This window comes from Tympanuchus pallidicinctus, unplaced genomic scaffold (genome assembly GCF_026119805.1).
Source record: "Tympanuchus pallidicinctus isolate F22 unplaced genomic scaffold, pur_lepc_1.0 scaffold26, whole genome shotgun sequence".
Lineage (NCBI taxonomy): Eukaryota > Metazoa > Chordata > Aves > Galliformes > Phasianidae > Tympanuchus > Tympanuchus pallidicinctus.
In genome coordinates, this window is record NW_026294743.1 from 11,330,071 (window position 1) to 11,344,810 (window position 14,740).

The 14,740-nt window shown below is 40.8% G+C and overlaps 1 protein-coding gene across 7 annotated transcripts in view; it reads right to left on the reverse strand.

Annotated features, from left to right (window-relative positions):
• The window catches only part of RAPGEF2 (Rap guanine nucleotide exchange factor 2), a 171,397-nt gene that overhangs the window by 58,109 nt on the left and 98,548 nt on the right, over positions 1–14,740 (reverse strand). Inside the window, exon 1 of one of the 7 annotated variants that reach the window (XM_052690328.1) lies at positions 7,439–7,825. The exons of the other annotated variants lie outside the window; for them this stretch is intronic. Coding sequence (XP_052546288.1) covers positions 7,439–7,498 — 60 coding nt within the window. The 5' untranslated portion in view covers positions 7,499–7,825. Of the gene's footprint in view, positions 1–7,438; positions 7,826–14,740 lie in introns of those variants that run through there. 7 annotated transcript variants of the gene reach the window in all.

Genomic DNA, 14,740 nt, shown 5'->3' on the forward strand with positions numbered 1-14,740 from the left:
CATTATAAGCTATAAAATCCATGCAAGTATTTATATACTTGAGCACAGAGAGACATCTTCCCATTCAAGCAAAATGTCTGCATTTTGTCAAATAGTTCAAAGATTTCTGTAGTCGCCATAGTGCCTAACTGAGCCTGCACTCATACAGCACGTAAAGAAAATTCAGGATAACATTCCCAGCTCAAGGAGGAACATTCATTCTCCCACTCACTCCCACCCCAGGGACCACAACACACTTCTTAACTTTGGAAAAGGCCAACTTTTTTTTTTTTTTTTACACCCTTCTAAGCTGCTCCAGTCTGGCTTTGAGAGGAATGGTGTCTTACAGGAGACAACCATTTGACCGCCTATAACACAGGGCTCCAGAACAGCTAGAATAGTATCCAACCCAAGCTGCTAGCTTAGCAAGCTGCTCTCCATTTAGAAAAATCCTCCAATGTGATGGAAACTTCAGATCACAAGCAGACTGCTGCCCTTATTTCAGCTTTTTCCCCGTGTTAAGGTTTGGACCAAGTAGAGGATGCTAAGTAACTAAGTGCAGTCAAGATGCATGCTGGTGGTGAGAGCAACCCAAAATACAGGATGCCTTCTGACCAGAGGCTGAGTGCAGCACCACCTAAGTAGCTGCATACCACAAATGCAAAATACAAACTACATCCAGCCAAGGTTTTCCCCTATCTTCCAGTTTTTTTCACCAAATATAATGGTTAAGATGCTTATCTTCTCCAATTTAAAAATAAAAGATAAAAAAATCAGACAGTACGCTTAGTTATATTAAGGGTTATACATCAACATCATTTGGGTGAGGTAATATGTTAATACAAGGCTATTTACCTTCAACATCATCTCCATAAAAGCTCTGCAATCTGTCATCCTTCATCTACCCTCCTCATATCCCCATATAACAGATTTAGGAAGGAATGACAAACACTGTTATGAATTCCAGCTCCTGGGCGTAGGATCAGCTTTCACAAACAACTCAGTGAGCAATGCTCAGGTAACCCTTCAGCACAGTTCATTCTTCCTGTGCTTTTCTGCTGAATCATCAGCATTTCAAAATGAACAGCAAAAAAACAAACAAACAAACAAACAAACAAACCCCAACCAACTACTGGCAATGTATGAAAATGGGAAGAACAGCCAACCATCCATTGCTGGAGTAGTGTACAAGTGTCAGTTACTTTTCAGGGACGGATTGACAGGTTAAGCACACTAAATGCATTAGGTACAAGACCCTATGGTCAAGGGCAAATCTTGAGACATCTTTCCCATTTTTCTCAAATCCTGAACATTGACTCCATTCATCACGTGGGGTCATCACAGTCAGTTGTACTTGTCTGCTGACAACAAAAAGTACTGGAAGCACTGCTTCAGGATTATCCCATATGAACTCATGAAATACCCTACCGTCATGACTTTTTTTCCTTTAGTACTCTTCTATTCATTATCAAGTGCAGAGAATGCTAATAAGAAGGCGCCAATCACAGTAACTGAAGAGAAGTGTAACTACATATAAACTACTGCAACTAGGATATCAGAAAATTAATATCAGATTTTAATAAGAATATCCCGAAACCTTGAAAATCTTGTATTTATTTCAGATAACAATCACAGAACTGTGTATTTCTGAGAGCTCAGTACAGCTTCTCAAACACCAAGGATGTTGTTAAAGACTAATTTGTAGTAATTTAAAGCCCAGAACACAACAACAAAACCAAGCTGGATAAAAATTATTTTGCAGCACAAAAATCACTCATTATCCCAGAGCATTGATGGTCAGAAGACGGTTTATATGTTACCCAAATCCAGTTTACAAAACTGAGCAGTAGGGAACTGTGATTTCTAATTGCTAAATCATGCGCTGCTGTCTTTTGGCACAGATAATTACTTCTGCAGTTCTGCAGACCTGTAATACTATCACATATGCAAGAATTTTTCAGATAAGCTCCAGGTCATCTTAGCAGCAGAGCAGAGTACAGACCACGAGGCACACATCCCCCTCACTCTTGCATGCTGGAGTAGCACCAGCAGCAATCGTAACTGATGGAACAAGCAACACCACCAACAGCAGTTTCTAATCTTCTTATAAACCAGGTATTTCTTTGCATATCACTATTTGAGGTGCCCTGCCTTAGGTAATTAAAGATGGAGCTTCCAAAAATCTAATTTACTCCATCTTGCTGGAATATTTTTATAGGTCCATTTCCTAGACCGTTACATTTACAGGCTACACGGCTACAACCATATCAAAACTCTTAAGAATTCTGCAAGGGAGAGCAAATACTTTTCAGGTGCAAGATGCTTGAGATACTGAGGCACAGGATTCTCTTAGCTGAACACGCATGCTTCAAGTAACAATGGACTTCATGTTACTCTATTTGCATATTGGTAATTCCCTACCCTACTTAGCACAGCATTCTAATATTCCCTATGTATCAGAGCTTCTATTAGTCCTCTGACTTATAACTGACTTATAACTGACTTATAAGAAGCAAACCAATGGTACCTTGAGGGCTTAAAGGACTTCTAATTTTCTTTCTTTAGAGGTTAGGATTTTTGGTTTTTTTTATTGCTGGGTACCAACAAATCTCAATATTAGCTGGATTTTTCAACTTGTCTGAATCACAGAATCACAGAATCCCAGAATGGCCAGGGTTGGAAGGCACCTCAAAGATCACGAATCCCCCCTGCCACAAACAGAGCCACCAACCTTCACATTTAGTACCAGACCAGGCTGCCCAGGGCCCCATCCAACCTGGCCTTGAACACCTCCAGGGATGGACGGGGCATCCACAGCCTCTCTGGGCAGCTGTTCCAGCACCTCACCACTCTCATAGCAAAGAATTTCCCCCTGGCATCCAACCTAAATCTCTCCTCCCTCTCTAGGTTTTTTGCATATCACTATTTGAGGTGCCCTGCCTTAGGTAATTAAAGATTATAAATGCCAGAGAAGCTGTGGGTGGCACCGCCATCCCTGAAGGTGTTCAGTGCCAAGGGTGGATTGGGCCCTGGCTAACCTGAGATAGTTAAAGGTGTTACTGCCCATTGTAGGGGACCAGAACTTGATAGCCTTTATGGTCCCTTCCTAACCAAACCATTCTATCATTCTGCGATTCTAAATTATTTCCAAATTTCATTCTGATGTCAACTCTCTATTCTGACCCGAAAAGACCTGCCTGTTTCTCAAGAAGGCAGAGAAAGCCAATTATTTGCCTTTTTTTATGTTTATAAACATCTATATAAACATACATACATACACAATCTGTTTTTGCACTACCTTTTCAAAAACTATATATATTTTTAAGTATATATTTCCACATATACAACGCAAGCACACAAAAACATGCATGCTGTACAGCCTCCAGGCCTTGGTACAGTAACAGAAAAAAGGCATGACATATACCACATGCCGAAGACATTTTCATTGCCATCTGTACAGGTCACTAATGCACCCACTGTCACTCATATGAGATGACCCATATTATGCCAATGATAAGCTATTGACAAAATTTGCCTTTCAATGTTGTCCTGGAGAATAAGAATTTATCCAGACTATCACAGATTGCTGGTATGACGCCAAGCAAGCTACTTAAAATTAACCTTTCAGAAACTCATTAGACCATGGGTGCCTGATCTGGGCCAAAATACAGAAAAATCAGTAAAAATCCATACTTTGAGCACTTACTGAAGTCAACATACACTGATAAACAAACATTTGAAGTTTTCAGAACTCTGTCATCAGATTTTGCCCAAGATTTAATTCATTAGGACTACCTGAAAAATGTAGAGAACGTCACTCCGTGCCACAGCTATGAATCTCATTAACTCCATAGGTACAAACTCCATAAAAAGCCACAAAAGGAAAAAACAGTACTTTTGTCTTCTGAATAGGACTTGAATAGTATGCCATAAACATAGTCTGACAGTTAAAGCAAACAAACCTAACACAAAACATCAAATATATACCAAAGCTTATCCATCTTGAGATTCATTTTAAGGAAAAAACTGTACGTGACCATGCACAATTAAAGACTATATTAAAGAGCATATTTGAAGTAGAGAAATAACTACTCCTAATCACTAAAAAAAAAAAATCCACAACTACGTCATTAGCCTGCAGAGAGAACCTTTTTCAAAATACACTAATGAAATGGAAAGAGCAGTCCAAAGGGAATAAAACAAATCTTGTTTGTCAACAAGCAACAAAAACAGATGTCCCTTAAAGCACAACTCCATCAAGTCCCAAGGTAGCGTGCTTCATTAAGACAGACGATCAAGATCAGCAGCAGCTAAAGCAGATAGCAGATTACTACCAAGTTGGAGGTAGGCTTTTTCATATATATGTTTGTTCATATAACTTTTTTCCTTGCGTGTGTGCATACACACAAACAGTATGGTCAAGTCATCTTGGATTGTTCAGCTTATCAAGCTCAGCATATACTTTTCTTCCTTGCAGTGTGTGATGCTTTCCCAAAAGGGCAAGTAACTATCCCTGGCTATGTTTATTTTCTGAGTTCTAAAACAGTACTGATTATCCCTTCCAGAAAAAGAAAATTATGCTTCTGCTATAACATTTCACGTTTCTGAGGAAAGCATCCCACAATCAACACCCTTATTGCACACCAAATTCAAATAGCCATATTTGCATAGTTGCAACTCAAGACTCTTCCTCAAAATATCATTCATTTCCTCCTCATTGTTGGGAGTGAGGGGGCCCATAGCACGGAATCACAAATCTTTGTGAACTACCACACAGCGAGAGCAAGCCAAAGACTTAATGCTTTCAATATCTTTCAGTAATCAAGACGTGTCAAGATCATCAAAAGGTTGAAGTGTCTATCTGAGCACTAAAGGAGAGTCACTGGGTTTCTGGTAAAACACATCCCTTATTTGCACACTTAATTTCTATAGTACCCAAAGTAAAAATGTAACTTTTCTTACAGACTGTTCATAAGTGATGGCAAGGTACTGGGCAATTGATGAGCTGTTAATCGTTACATAGTCATGGAAGAGCTACGCATCTCAAGTCACATCCTTAAGTCTTCTTATTTTAAATGTTCATTTAGTAATGCCAAGTAAAATTTCCACAAACAACACGTAGGACAGAAAAGGAGGAGTGAGATAGCTGCTGGGCAGCTGACAGTAATTCAAGGAACATCATCCACACAGCACCCAGCACACACGGGCAGCTGCAGCACTGCCTCAATCCCTTCCAATTTATGACAGATATATAAGACCTGTACTCTTCATGGATGCCACTGATCTTTAAGTTCTTACATTAATTAACCTACGAAATTTAAGTTTTCACTTCACCTCCTTCCAGTCCAACCATCATGAACATAATGGTCATTTTGCACATCATTCTTCACAGAACAGTAAACTTACTGCCAATTAAACTAGTGTTAAATTAGGAACTTGACAGCATTAACTACAATTAGTTTACAATTTCGAGAAACCCAGCACAAGAGATTTCTGCACTTGTTTCCAGCTTGTCTCAGCAAATCAAGCTGCAAGACCGCAGGTGGGGATGCCACAGAATTAAGGAAGGGTCTTTTCTTGAAGTCCATCAGACATCAATAAAAGATTCAGGGATTCTGGAAACATAGAAACGTGAAAATAATTTCTCCTCACCATTAATTCAGTCAGTTTTCCTTTTTGGCAAAGCAACAGAAAGTCTGAATACCATAAAACTCTGAACTTGTCTTCCCTCCCTACAATAACTCAAATCTCATGTTCCAAACAAAAAGCCTCTGCTTGGAGAACAAGCATGGAAAGTCTCATTGCCAAAGTAGTGTTTGACTGAGCTACACGTGTGCTAACAGTTTCATTTTAAACTGTACAAGCCCTTATCTATGAATTTTGTTAATGTAAAATCTGCAATTGTGTGACAGCTCTATGTCAAAAATATGAATTTTTTTTTTTCATTTATATGTCAGCATTTCTTAGAGCAAATTCATTTTCTTATACTATGATTATTAACTTTCACCTTTCGTCATTGCGGTATTTTGGTCTATAGAGTGGAATTTATCTCTGCGATTTAGTTAATTCAGAATAATGCATTTAAAACGTGTCAGAGTTTAGAATGTAAGGTCTCTAAGCTACTGAGTTATTTTTTCCCTCATTTACAAGCTTATTATTTTACATTAGACTTGCTGTGTTAGAAGAATCCATCCAGAAACTTTCGTTAACCTTCTCTGGAGAGCAAGAAGAATGCATATGCATCTGTCTCGTTTTATTTCAATTTGCAAATTCAGGGTATCCTATTCTATTTCAGATTCATCAGTACTTGTGTTTCAGGAGAAATGGAGTTGTGGTGGGTTTTTTCTTAGATTAAGTTCTAAATATTTCATGAACACCAACAATTTGGTAACATGAACTCCTTCATACTCGGAATGTAATTAAGAGGAGAAAGGAACAAAACAGTCCACAATAAGAAACTGCGATACGTCTGCTGCATGCATAAAAATAAATTCACTAGACGTGTTCTGAAATGTTTCTAGACTGGTTTGTGTTTTCTAGACAAAATCAAAGCTGAATTTGTGATGAAAATATTCTTCCTTTAAGAAGTTCCTGATACCACATTATCCCCACTATTTACGACTACCCTGAATATACTGTACGCATTCCCATGCAGACTCCCGTACACACACTAAGCACAGAATGTAGAGGTTACAAGAAAGAAATAGTGAAATTAAAAGTTACACATAAAATCTACCATGAAGATATTAATGTCAGCAAAGTGATAAGAATCTATTTCTATCATCTTTTTCTACTGTCAAGCCTAGATTTCCGGTTTCTGACACCTGAGGCCTTGTTAAATCATGTTTGCTGTTCTGCTTATGAATGCATTTATAACAAACAATAAACACAGGCAGCCCAGGGGATTAAAGCCTGACAAAGGTGTAGCTGACTCATGGGATCAATTATAAAGCATCAGTACTTATGCCTTTTGTTCATGCCGTGTTTTACTAACAGTTTCTGCATTTTCAGTGCAAGCCTACCACAGATGTTCAATGCCATGCTACAAGGCAACAGCACGCCCGTAGCACACATTACACAGAACAAATCTATTCTTACCACCAGCTACAATTAAACCACTTGTTACAAAGCTCAAATGCCTCTTTAAAGTTTCAACAAATGCACAGTCATTTTACCTGAATACTCATAGCTTCGCGACCAAATAAAGTATGTCAATATTTCCCGAGTGCACTTCTAACCTTCAAAAAACCGACAGAGTTGCCTTTCCCAAGCTAAAAAACAGCCTTTAGCACAGACACAGATTCTAACGCCACCTCAGGTACAGCTTTCCCTGAAAAACCCGCTATTAAATTCCCACACCAGGAGAAGTACACAAGGATAACGACAAGCAGTTCCAATTTTCCATGCAGCTCGCCTGAGACAGGTTAGTGATAGAACAAACAGAATTTGCAATACTTACTGAATGTTTCTCCTGCTGGCCCATAACTCCATGGTTAGCTGGGATTGCAAGTGGTTTCATAATGAAGAAACAGAAGCTGAACTGAATTTACACATCATGTACCAATTTCTTACGGATGGCAAGTCACCCTCTACAGCATTAAATTAAAACGAGGAGGAGGGGGGGGAAGCAAGCTGGAGCTAAAAGTGTCACTACGGGTAAGCTCAAAAAACCCCTCACACTTGTAGTGCAGAGAAGCAATCCAAACGACAGCGTTAGTCTCCATTTTTGTAACACAGAAAGTCTAACCATATCAGGATGCAAAGAGCCTGATGAAACCCTACATATCCAGTGCTCATCCAGGGGAACAAAACCATTCCCCGAGACAGAGAAATGGGAAGAAAAAAAAAAAAAAAAAGCAGAAAAAAAAGGAGGAAAAAAAGCTAAAATGGCTGACTGCACAGAGACTCCCTCAAAAAGGCTTAATAGAGTATTATGTTAGTCAGGGTGCAGGAACCAGCCCCAGCACCCAGCCAAGCATTGTTAATACTCCTGTTTCATTTGCAACGCTCACACACGCAGCCCCCCCCGCCACCACCCTCCACTCCCCCAAAATCAGGGCAGAGCATGCGAGCAGGGACCTCCTCCCCTGGCTGCCAGCGCTACCAGCAGTAGTGACCGGTGATCCGTGCGCCGCTCAGCTACCCAAGTTTGCACAATTAATCTCGGCGGCGTGACATTGACGGACATTGGATTTTATGACGCCCGCTCCTCACAATCGAGACGAGCACATCTACCCAGCAGGAGAGCCGGCAACAGAAATACAACACAGTAACACACACAAAAACCCAGAGAATCATGAGTCTGAATGCAATACGCCAATATAATTACGTTATTGTGCTTACTTTGGAAGACCATGGCTGCAGGCAGTTGGCATAGCAACGCACAAGGAAAGCCATTTCCTGGGCAGAAAGAATGCTTCCTTTTCTAAATAAAAAATTCCTCTTAGGATACAAACGGCATTGCTGCTTCCTGCAGAAAGCAAAGAGACTGTAGTCTGTCTCTTAACCTGCTCAGGCACACTCAATGCGGTCCTAGTGATGTAAGTGCATTTCTCACTCACTCCCTCCCTCTCCCTTTATCCACCGAAATATTTGAGTCAAATGGAAGACACATTCCTCGAGGCTCGTCCCCTCTAACACTTAACCTTTTCACTCATTAAGGTAGAGGTGGACGACGCAGAGAAAACAAGCGGCTCTTGCCTTGTATGATGTCAGCCCCTGAAGACGAAGGCAACCCAAGGGGGAGGGATGTGCTCACGGCTGCTCCTGAGGGCGCTGCCAGGGTAAGGACCAGCATGTATCTCCACCAAGCAGGACTTCTCAGGAAGATGAAGGCAAAGCAGGTTTCACATCACCTTCCTTTCCCCCCCCCCCCCCCCCCCCCCAAAAGAGAGCTGCTGCAGAGCTGTAAAGGCTGTTATCTAGTATTTATAAACAGTGCACTTGACAAGTTCTCGCAGATTTTCAGCTGTTTCGCTGTTAGGCAGGCCACAGACATCCATGGCCTGTAGCCCGTGAGCGTCAAGATCCTCTTAAAATGCAATTTTTCTTCCTGAATATAGATCTTGCTTCACTGTGCGCACTGTATACACAAATCCCCCAGAAAACAAAAGGGGATGCAAGATCTGAAAGAGACTGACATACATATGGCTTTTATAATCCCCCTCTCTGACCGTAATTGCATCTTAAACTAGGAAATCTCCCGGTGCCTCCCCTGGTAGGGCTGTGCTGCTGGTCGCACACTGCCAGCACCAGGCTGCAGAGGAGCCAAGGCGCAGAGGCCGGGCTGCAGCAGCAAAGCCAGTGGGCAGCCCTCACCGCAGAGCCCAGATCCATGGCACCTGGCAGTGGAGACCCAGACGAGACCAACGGGATCGTGCCACCTGCCCAAGCAAGCCTCAGCCTTCTCAGGGCATGTTTACAGCATATTCTGTCAAATCAGCGACCATCTGTGCTTAAAGCCACTTCAAAGTCTTTTCTATTTCCTTCAATAATAGGAGGGAAAAGGATTTAACAGTTGTTACAAAGGCGTAAACACAGGAAGAAATGAATGCTGCAGAGTACCACATAACCTAATCTGCAGCTGCCTTCCACCAAAATACATGTCCACTGCTAATTACGGAGTGATTTCTTTCTGCGCGGACAAAGATTGCTAGGAAATGAGGCTATAAATTTAATGAAAACCAATCTGATCTTTATTTTTTACACTTACTCTAAGGACACCACTTCATACGCAGCATATTCAAAACTAAATCTATTTACACTTATGAAAGTTTACGACACTTGTGCCCTTGGTTTCCTAGTATATGCTAAAAACTTTCCACCAAAGAGAAGTTACTCTTTAAAACGTCTGAATTACAAAAATAAGTTTGTTAAAGTCTTTGTGACGTGCCAATGCCACCCAACAGATGACTTTAAAGCGTTAGATCATGCTCGAGCCCTGTAAAACTGTGAAATGCTTAGCACCATCAATTTTCTGATCAAGTTCTGAACCAAAATAGGAAAAGATATTCACTTCGGGAAGGTCCAACAAAACCCACCTAGTACAACATCAAAAACTGCCACTTGTTGACACACAAAGCAAAACTTCCCAATTGAGTGACCTAGTGTATAACAGCACAACCAGAATCTGAGTTGAGTGCTACAAGCTCGTATCAGGAAAAAAAAGAAAAAAAAGAATTTCTGCCAAGACAGAAATTACTCAGCAGCGTAGGAAGGAAACACAACACTTTTCTGGACTGTTATGTACTTAACTGAGCTACAAACATGTATCTGCATATGGAAGGGGGGGGAGTGGGGTGGTTTAAACTAAAAGAGAGGAGATTTAGATTAGGCACTAAGAGGAAATTGTTTATTCAGAGGGCGGTGAGGCCCTGGCACAGCTGCCCAGAGAGCTGTGGGTGCCCCATCTCTGCAGGTGCTCGAGGCTGGGCTGGATGGGGCCCTGGGCAGTCTGAGCTGGTGGGATCAGTCCAGCCCACAGCAGGGGTTGGGGCTGGGTAAGCTTTGAGGTCCTTTCCAACCCAATCCATCCTGTGACTCAATTACCACCACCTCCCTCACTTCCCAGGTACAGTAGAGCAATGTAAACGTGTACCTCCTATTATCACTCCAGAAAAAAAAATGAAGACTGCTCTGAAAGTAATGCTTCTTATTTTATTGCGTTGGCCTATGACGTCAGAGCTGGATGCTGGTGATAGGATAGTAGAGGTAGAACCTTCCAACCAATGCTCATTTTGTTTCCACGGGACAGACGGCAGCAGAGGGGCAGTCTGACAAAACAGCACCTGACATGGAAATGAGTACGGAAGCAAAAGGGCACGTCTTTGAACTATTCCAAGCAGAAAAAAAATGGCACCCAAACCAAACTGACATTCACCAACGCTTGCTGAATGTTTCTGGAGACCAAATAGTGGAGGTGAGAAAAGTGAGGTGGAGTGTGGTGCGTTTCAGCAGTGGTGACAGCAACAGTGGGTCACCTCCCACAGTGCAGATTTCTAAAAGCATGCTATGCAGGCTCTTGTTCATCATTGGTGAAAAATGCATAGCTAATGGTGGGACCTACGTTGCAAAACGATGTTTTGTAGCTGAGAGTTTGCTTTATCAAGTGTTTCTGTGCTCTTCGCATCTGTAGTTTCCATAGAAATAAATAGGAAGCATTACTTTCAGAGCTACCCACGTAATCACATAACGCTTCATAAAAATTAAATAAAGAAGAAGTTCAATTAATTTTTGCATCTTTCAGCAAAGAATGAAGGGCATTTAAATTAGCTAAGGACACTAAAGAATTACATCCTGAAAAGTTGCTAACATAAACAACTAGGAAGCCCCTACAAAGCCTAAACGCAACATCGCATTCACGTGCATTTCCAAGTTCACGTACAAACTCCTAGTTTAGACTTGAAGTTTGACAAGAGCAAAACATGTCCTTGGACGTGTTCAAGGCCAGGTTGAACGGGGTCCTGGGCAACCTGATCTGAATGTGTACGTTTGGTGGCCCTGATAGGCAGGGGGGTTGGAACTACATGATCCTTGAGGTCCCTTCCAACCCAGGTGATTCTGTGATTCTGTGAAAAGGCTTTTTTTGCAAATGCTTTTGTAGGTGGTTGAAGTGAGATGCTTATGAACCTGATGTGCAATAATAGGACGCAATCAGTTATCCTCAACAGCTTTCAAAGTATTACACGAATAAGAAAGCAGGCATCTCTCCCTGAGCCTCATAGAAAAATGTAAAAAATTCCTAACAAATGTAACTACAGATGTTAGGACTTCCTTGGATGGAATTCAGAATTCATAAGCAGAAGTCCTGAATTTAAGGTAGAAACTGGTACAGATCTCAGCAGCGTGCACCACCTAAAATAACGCCTCTAAACTATTTCACATTCCAGAATACCATCTCACAGAGATTCTCCTAAATGGTGCCACTATTGCTTGGACTTTTAGATTAATGACTAATGCTGCAACAGATTTCCTCAAATCTTCAATTTCAAACAATCATTTTAACTCACAACTATTTGCAGGAATATTTAAAATTTGACACAGATGACATACACGCCAAATATTCTTTTTATCTCATAGACAGGAATTATCAGATCTTTCCCCTTTTCCTTTGAGCACAGTACAAAGAATCATTTCCTTCTTGTTCAAAATCTAAGTCAAAAGACATCAAAATTTTCCCAACCACCGAATTTACTGTCACTTTATGACTTCAGTGAGACAAAAAAAGAAGTGATCTAGAAAAGGAGACTAAGTAATAAGGCACGAGCTCCACAATCATTACGTGCCCTCAAAACACTTACAGCAAAGGGGCAATTACACAGACACTGCACATGGCTGTAGGAGAAGGCAACAGCATTTGTCAAATTAATGTTTCAGTTGATGCAACGTCACCATCATTACACTGACATTCACTGCACTGCTGGCAACACCAAAGTCTGGTTTAAATGGAGCAATCTGTGCTGCTTTGATAGCGCGTTTATTGATGGTCCAGACCATTTGAATAAATGCCCTTCTGCTGAGCTGCTGCTGCAGATGAACCTGTAATCTGGATCTTTAAGAGAGCGATGAGCCTGGAGCTGGCAGGCTGGTGCCTGAGCAGGGCGGATGTACAGCAGCCACCAATCTTCCCTGTGACCACAGGCTGGTTTTTCACCTCCAGCATAGCTCTGGCATCAGAAAAGTAAGCTTCCAGCATGTGTGCCAGCCAGCTCAAAGTAAAGCAAGCTATAACCTTCCTCTAAAACACTTGCCATCAAATTCTCCTTTATGACACATTATTTTTTTTTAAAGCTAAAACAATGTCTGCTCATCCCAAAAGTGGCAGCGTCCCATCTTCAGAACACCCAAATCTTCCAAAATCTACTTCAGCAAAGAATAACCACAGTAAGAGCACAGAGAAACTCATTTGTGCTCTGTGTTTAACCAAGCTTTAAATCTAATTTTTTTCTTCAAAAACAAATGTAACACATCCTTTGTGTCCCTGCAACATATACTGCAGTTGTACTTGTTAAATCTTATTTGCATGAAAAGATTTTTGATTATGAATGCTTGCAAAGTCACTTCACCACGGTAATGTTTTACTAATTTACTTCTTGACTATTGGTTACATAAGCCTCAAGTTTTATGCCATTAACAAGGCTTTAAAAGCATACATTATTTAATGCTAAGAACTAGACATTAAAACAGAAGATTTTAATGATTTCAACTAGCAGAACAATCACAGAGGATCGTTCTTAACTGTTTCAGAGCTTTAGGAGTGGAAACTGCATTCTGGCAAAATACAGGGAGTTTTTTCCAACGTTCATCAAGTTTTCTCCCCTCTTTGGTATAAGAACAAGAGATTAAAATAACATTAAGCAAATCAGAGAACAAGAGAATGCATCTTTTGCTTTGAAATTGTGAAACAAAAGTACACAAGCCAAAAAGAAAATGCTTCTTCCAAGGTCAAGAATTGATGGCATACACAATTAGCAAGGCTCCTTTGCCAATGATGCCTTGCCACCCACACCTGCTAGGGCAAAGGTTTGCTGCTAAGACACAAATCTCCCTACTAGCTTGGGGCAAAAACAAAGCAAATATAAATTGTATCACTTGGTTCCTAACAAATTCACAGCAGGAATTTCAGGGTTCTTCAGCGATGTGAGGTGCCCCCACATTTCACACTTCACTGCATGCTAAAGCAGGAATACATTACAGCTGCTGGATAATGGAACACCTCTGTCATGTGCGTCCTACTGCCAACATGGTTGAGAGGAAGAACAAAAATCAAGGATTTTTTTAAGGTCAGTTAACCACTCAAGTTGTAGCCCATAAGTTCTTCACCAGCCTCCCTGAACCCTATAACTGCTACTTGCAACAAGCTGACAGGTCTGAATTACAAGCCATACTTGTTCTGGCACAGAACTCAACACACCTGAGACCACCAGGGCAGGATTTCCAGTATTAAATGGTAATGGATTAAAAAACTAACAGAAGTCACTCCATTTTTTTCCTAATCTCACCTACACACTAACTGCTTTTCTGTTCTTTTGTTTGCTTGTTCGTTCATTGCTTTGGCACTTGCGAGATTTTGGCAGTAGTGGAAGGATATTTTTGCTTTAAGAATATATGAGATGCTTTCCAGCACTTGTCCTTGAACTTACATACAAGCTTTAAGAGTTTGTGAAATTCCCATCACTGTGTTCTCAAGTAATAAACCTCCATCTTCCACTAGCTTTCCAGTTTCCTCCCATGCTGGAAGTTGTCATTTTCTCTACCATATCTGAAAATGACTGCTTTCTGTCTGTCCTCTTGACTGTTTATTTGGACATCTCCTGTGGTCCATATCTAAGTATTGCTGTTATTTTAAGGAACTTTAGGTTTGACAGTGCTGGATGCTATTAGAGAGGATTTTCATTCACTTCAGTTATCTGTTGGAAGGAAATAACTCTTGCTTTTGTCTTCAGACACAGTTTCATCCAGGGAGATTCCCCCTGGAGCCTACTCCAGGGGTTCCCAATTAAAACCAACACTAACCATAGTTTAGCAGGATAACATCATTTTCTTTTTGGAGAACTCTCTCTTCACGTTGCTGCAATTTCTCCCTTGTGTAATACACAGCATCCTCTATCATACCCTGAGAGCCTTGTGTTATAGCAACTGCACAGAAATATTTACCCAGATCTTTTGCTTACATCAGTAACAATTACATACAACCTCAAACATTTCTCATAATTGTTTTTCAAAAATAAAATGGATCCATTTTTAAAGAGTGTAAAAACAG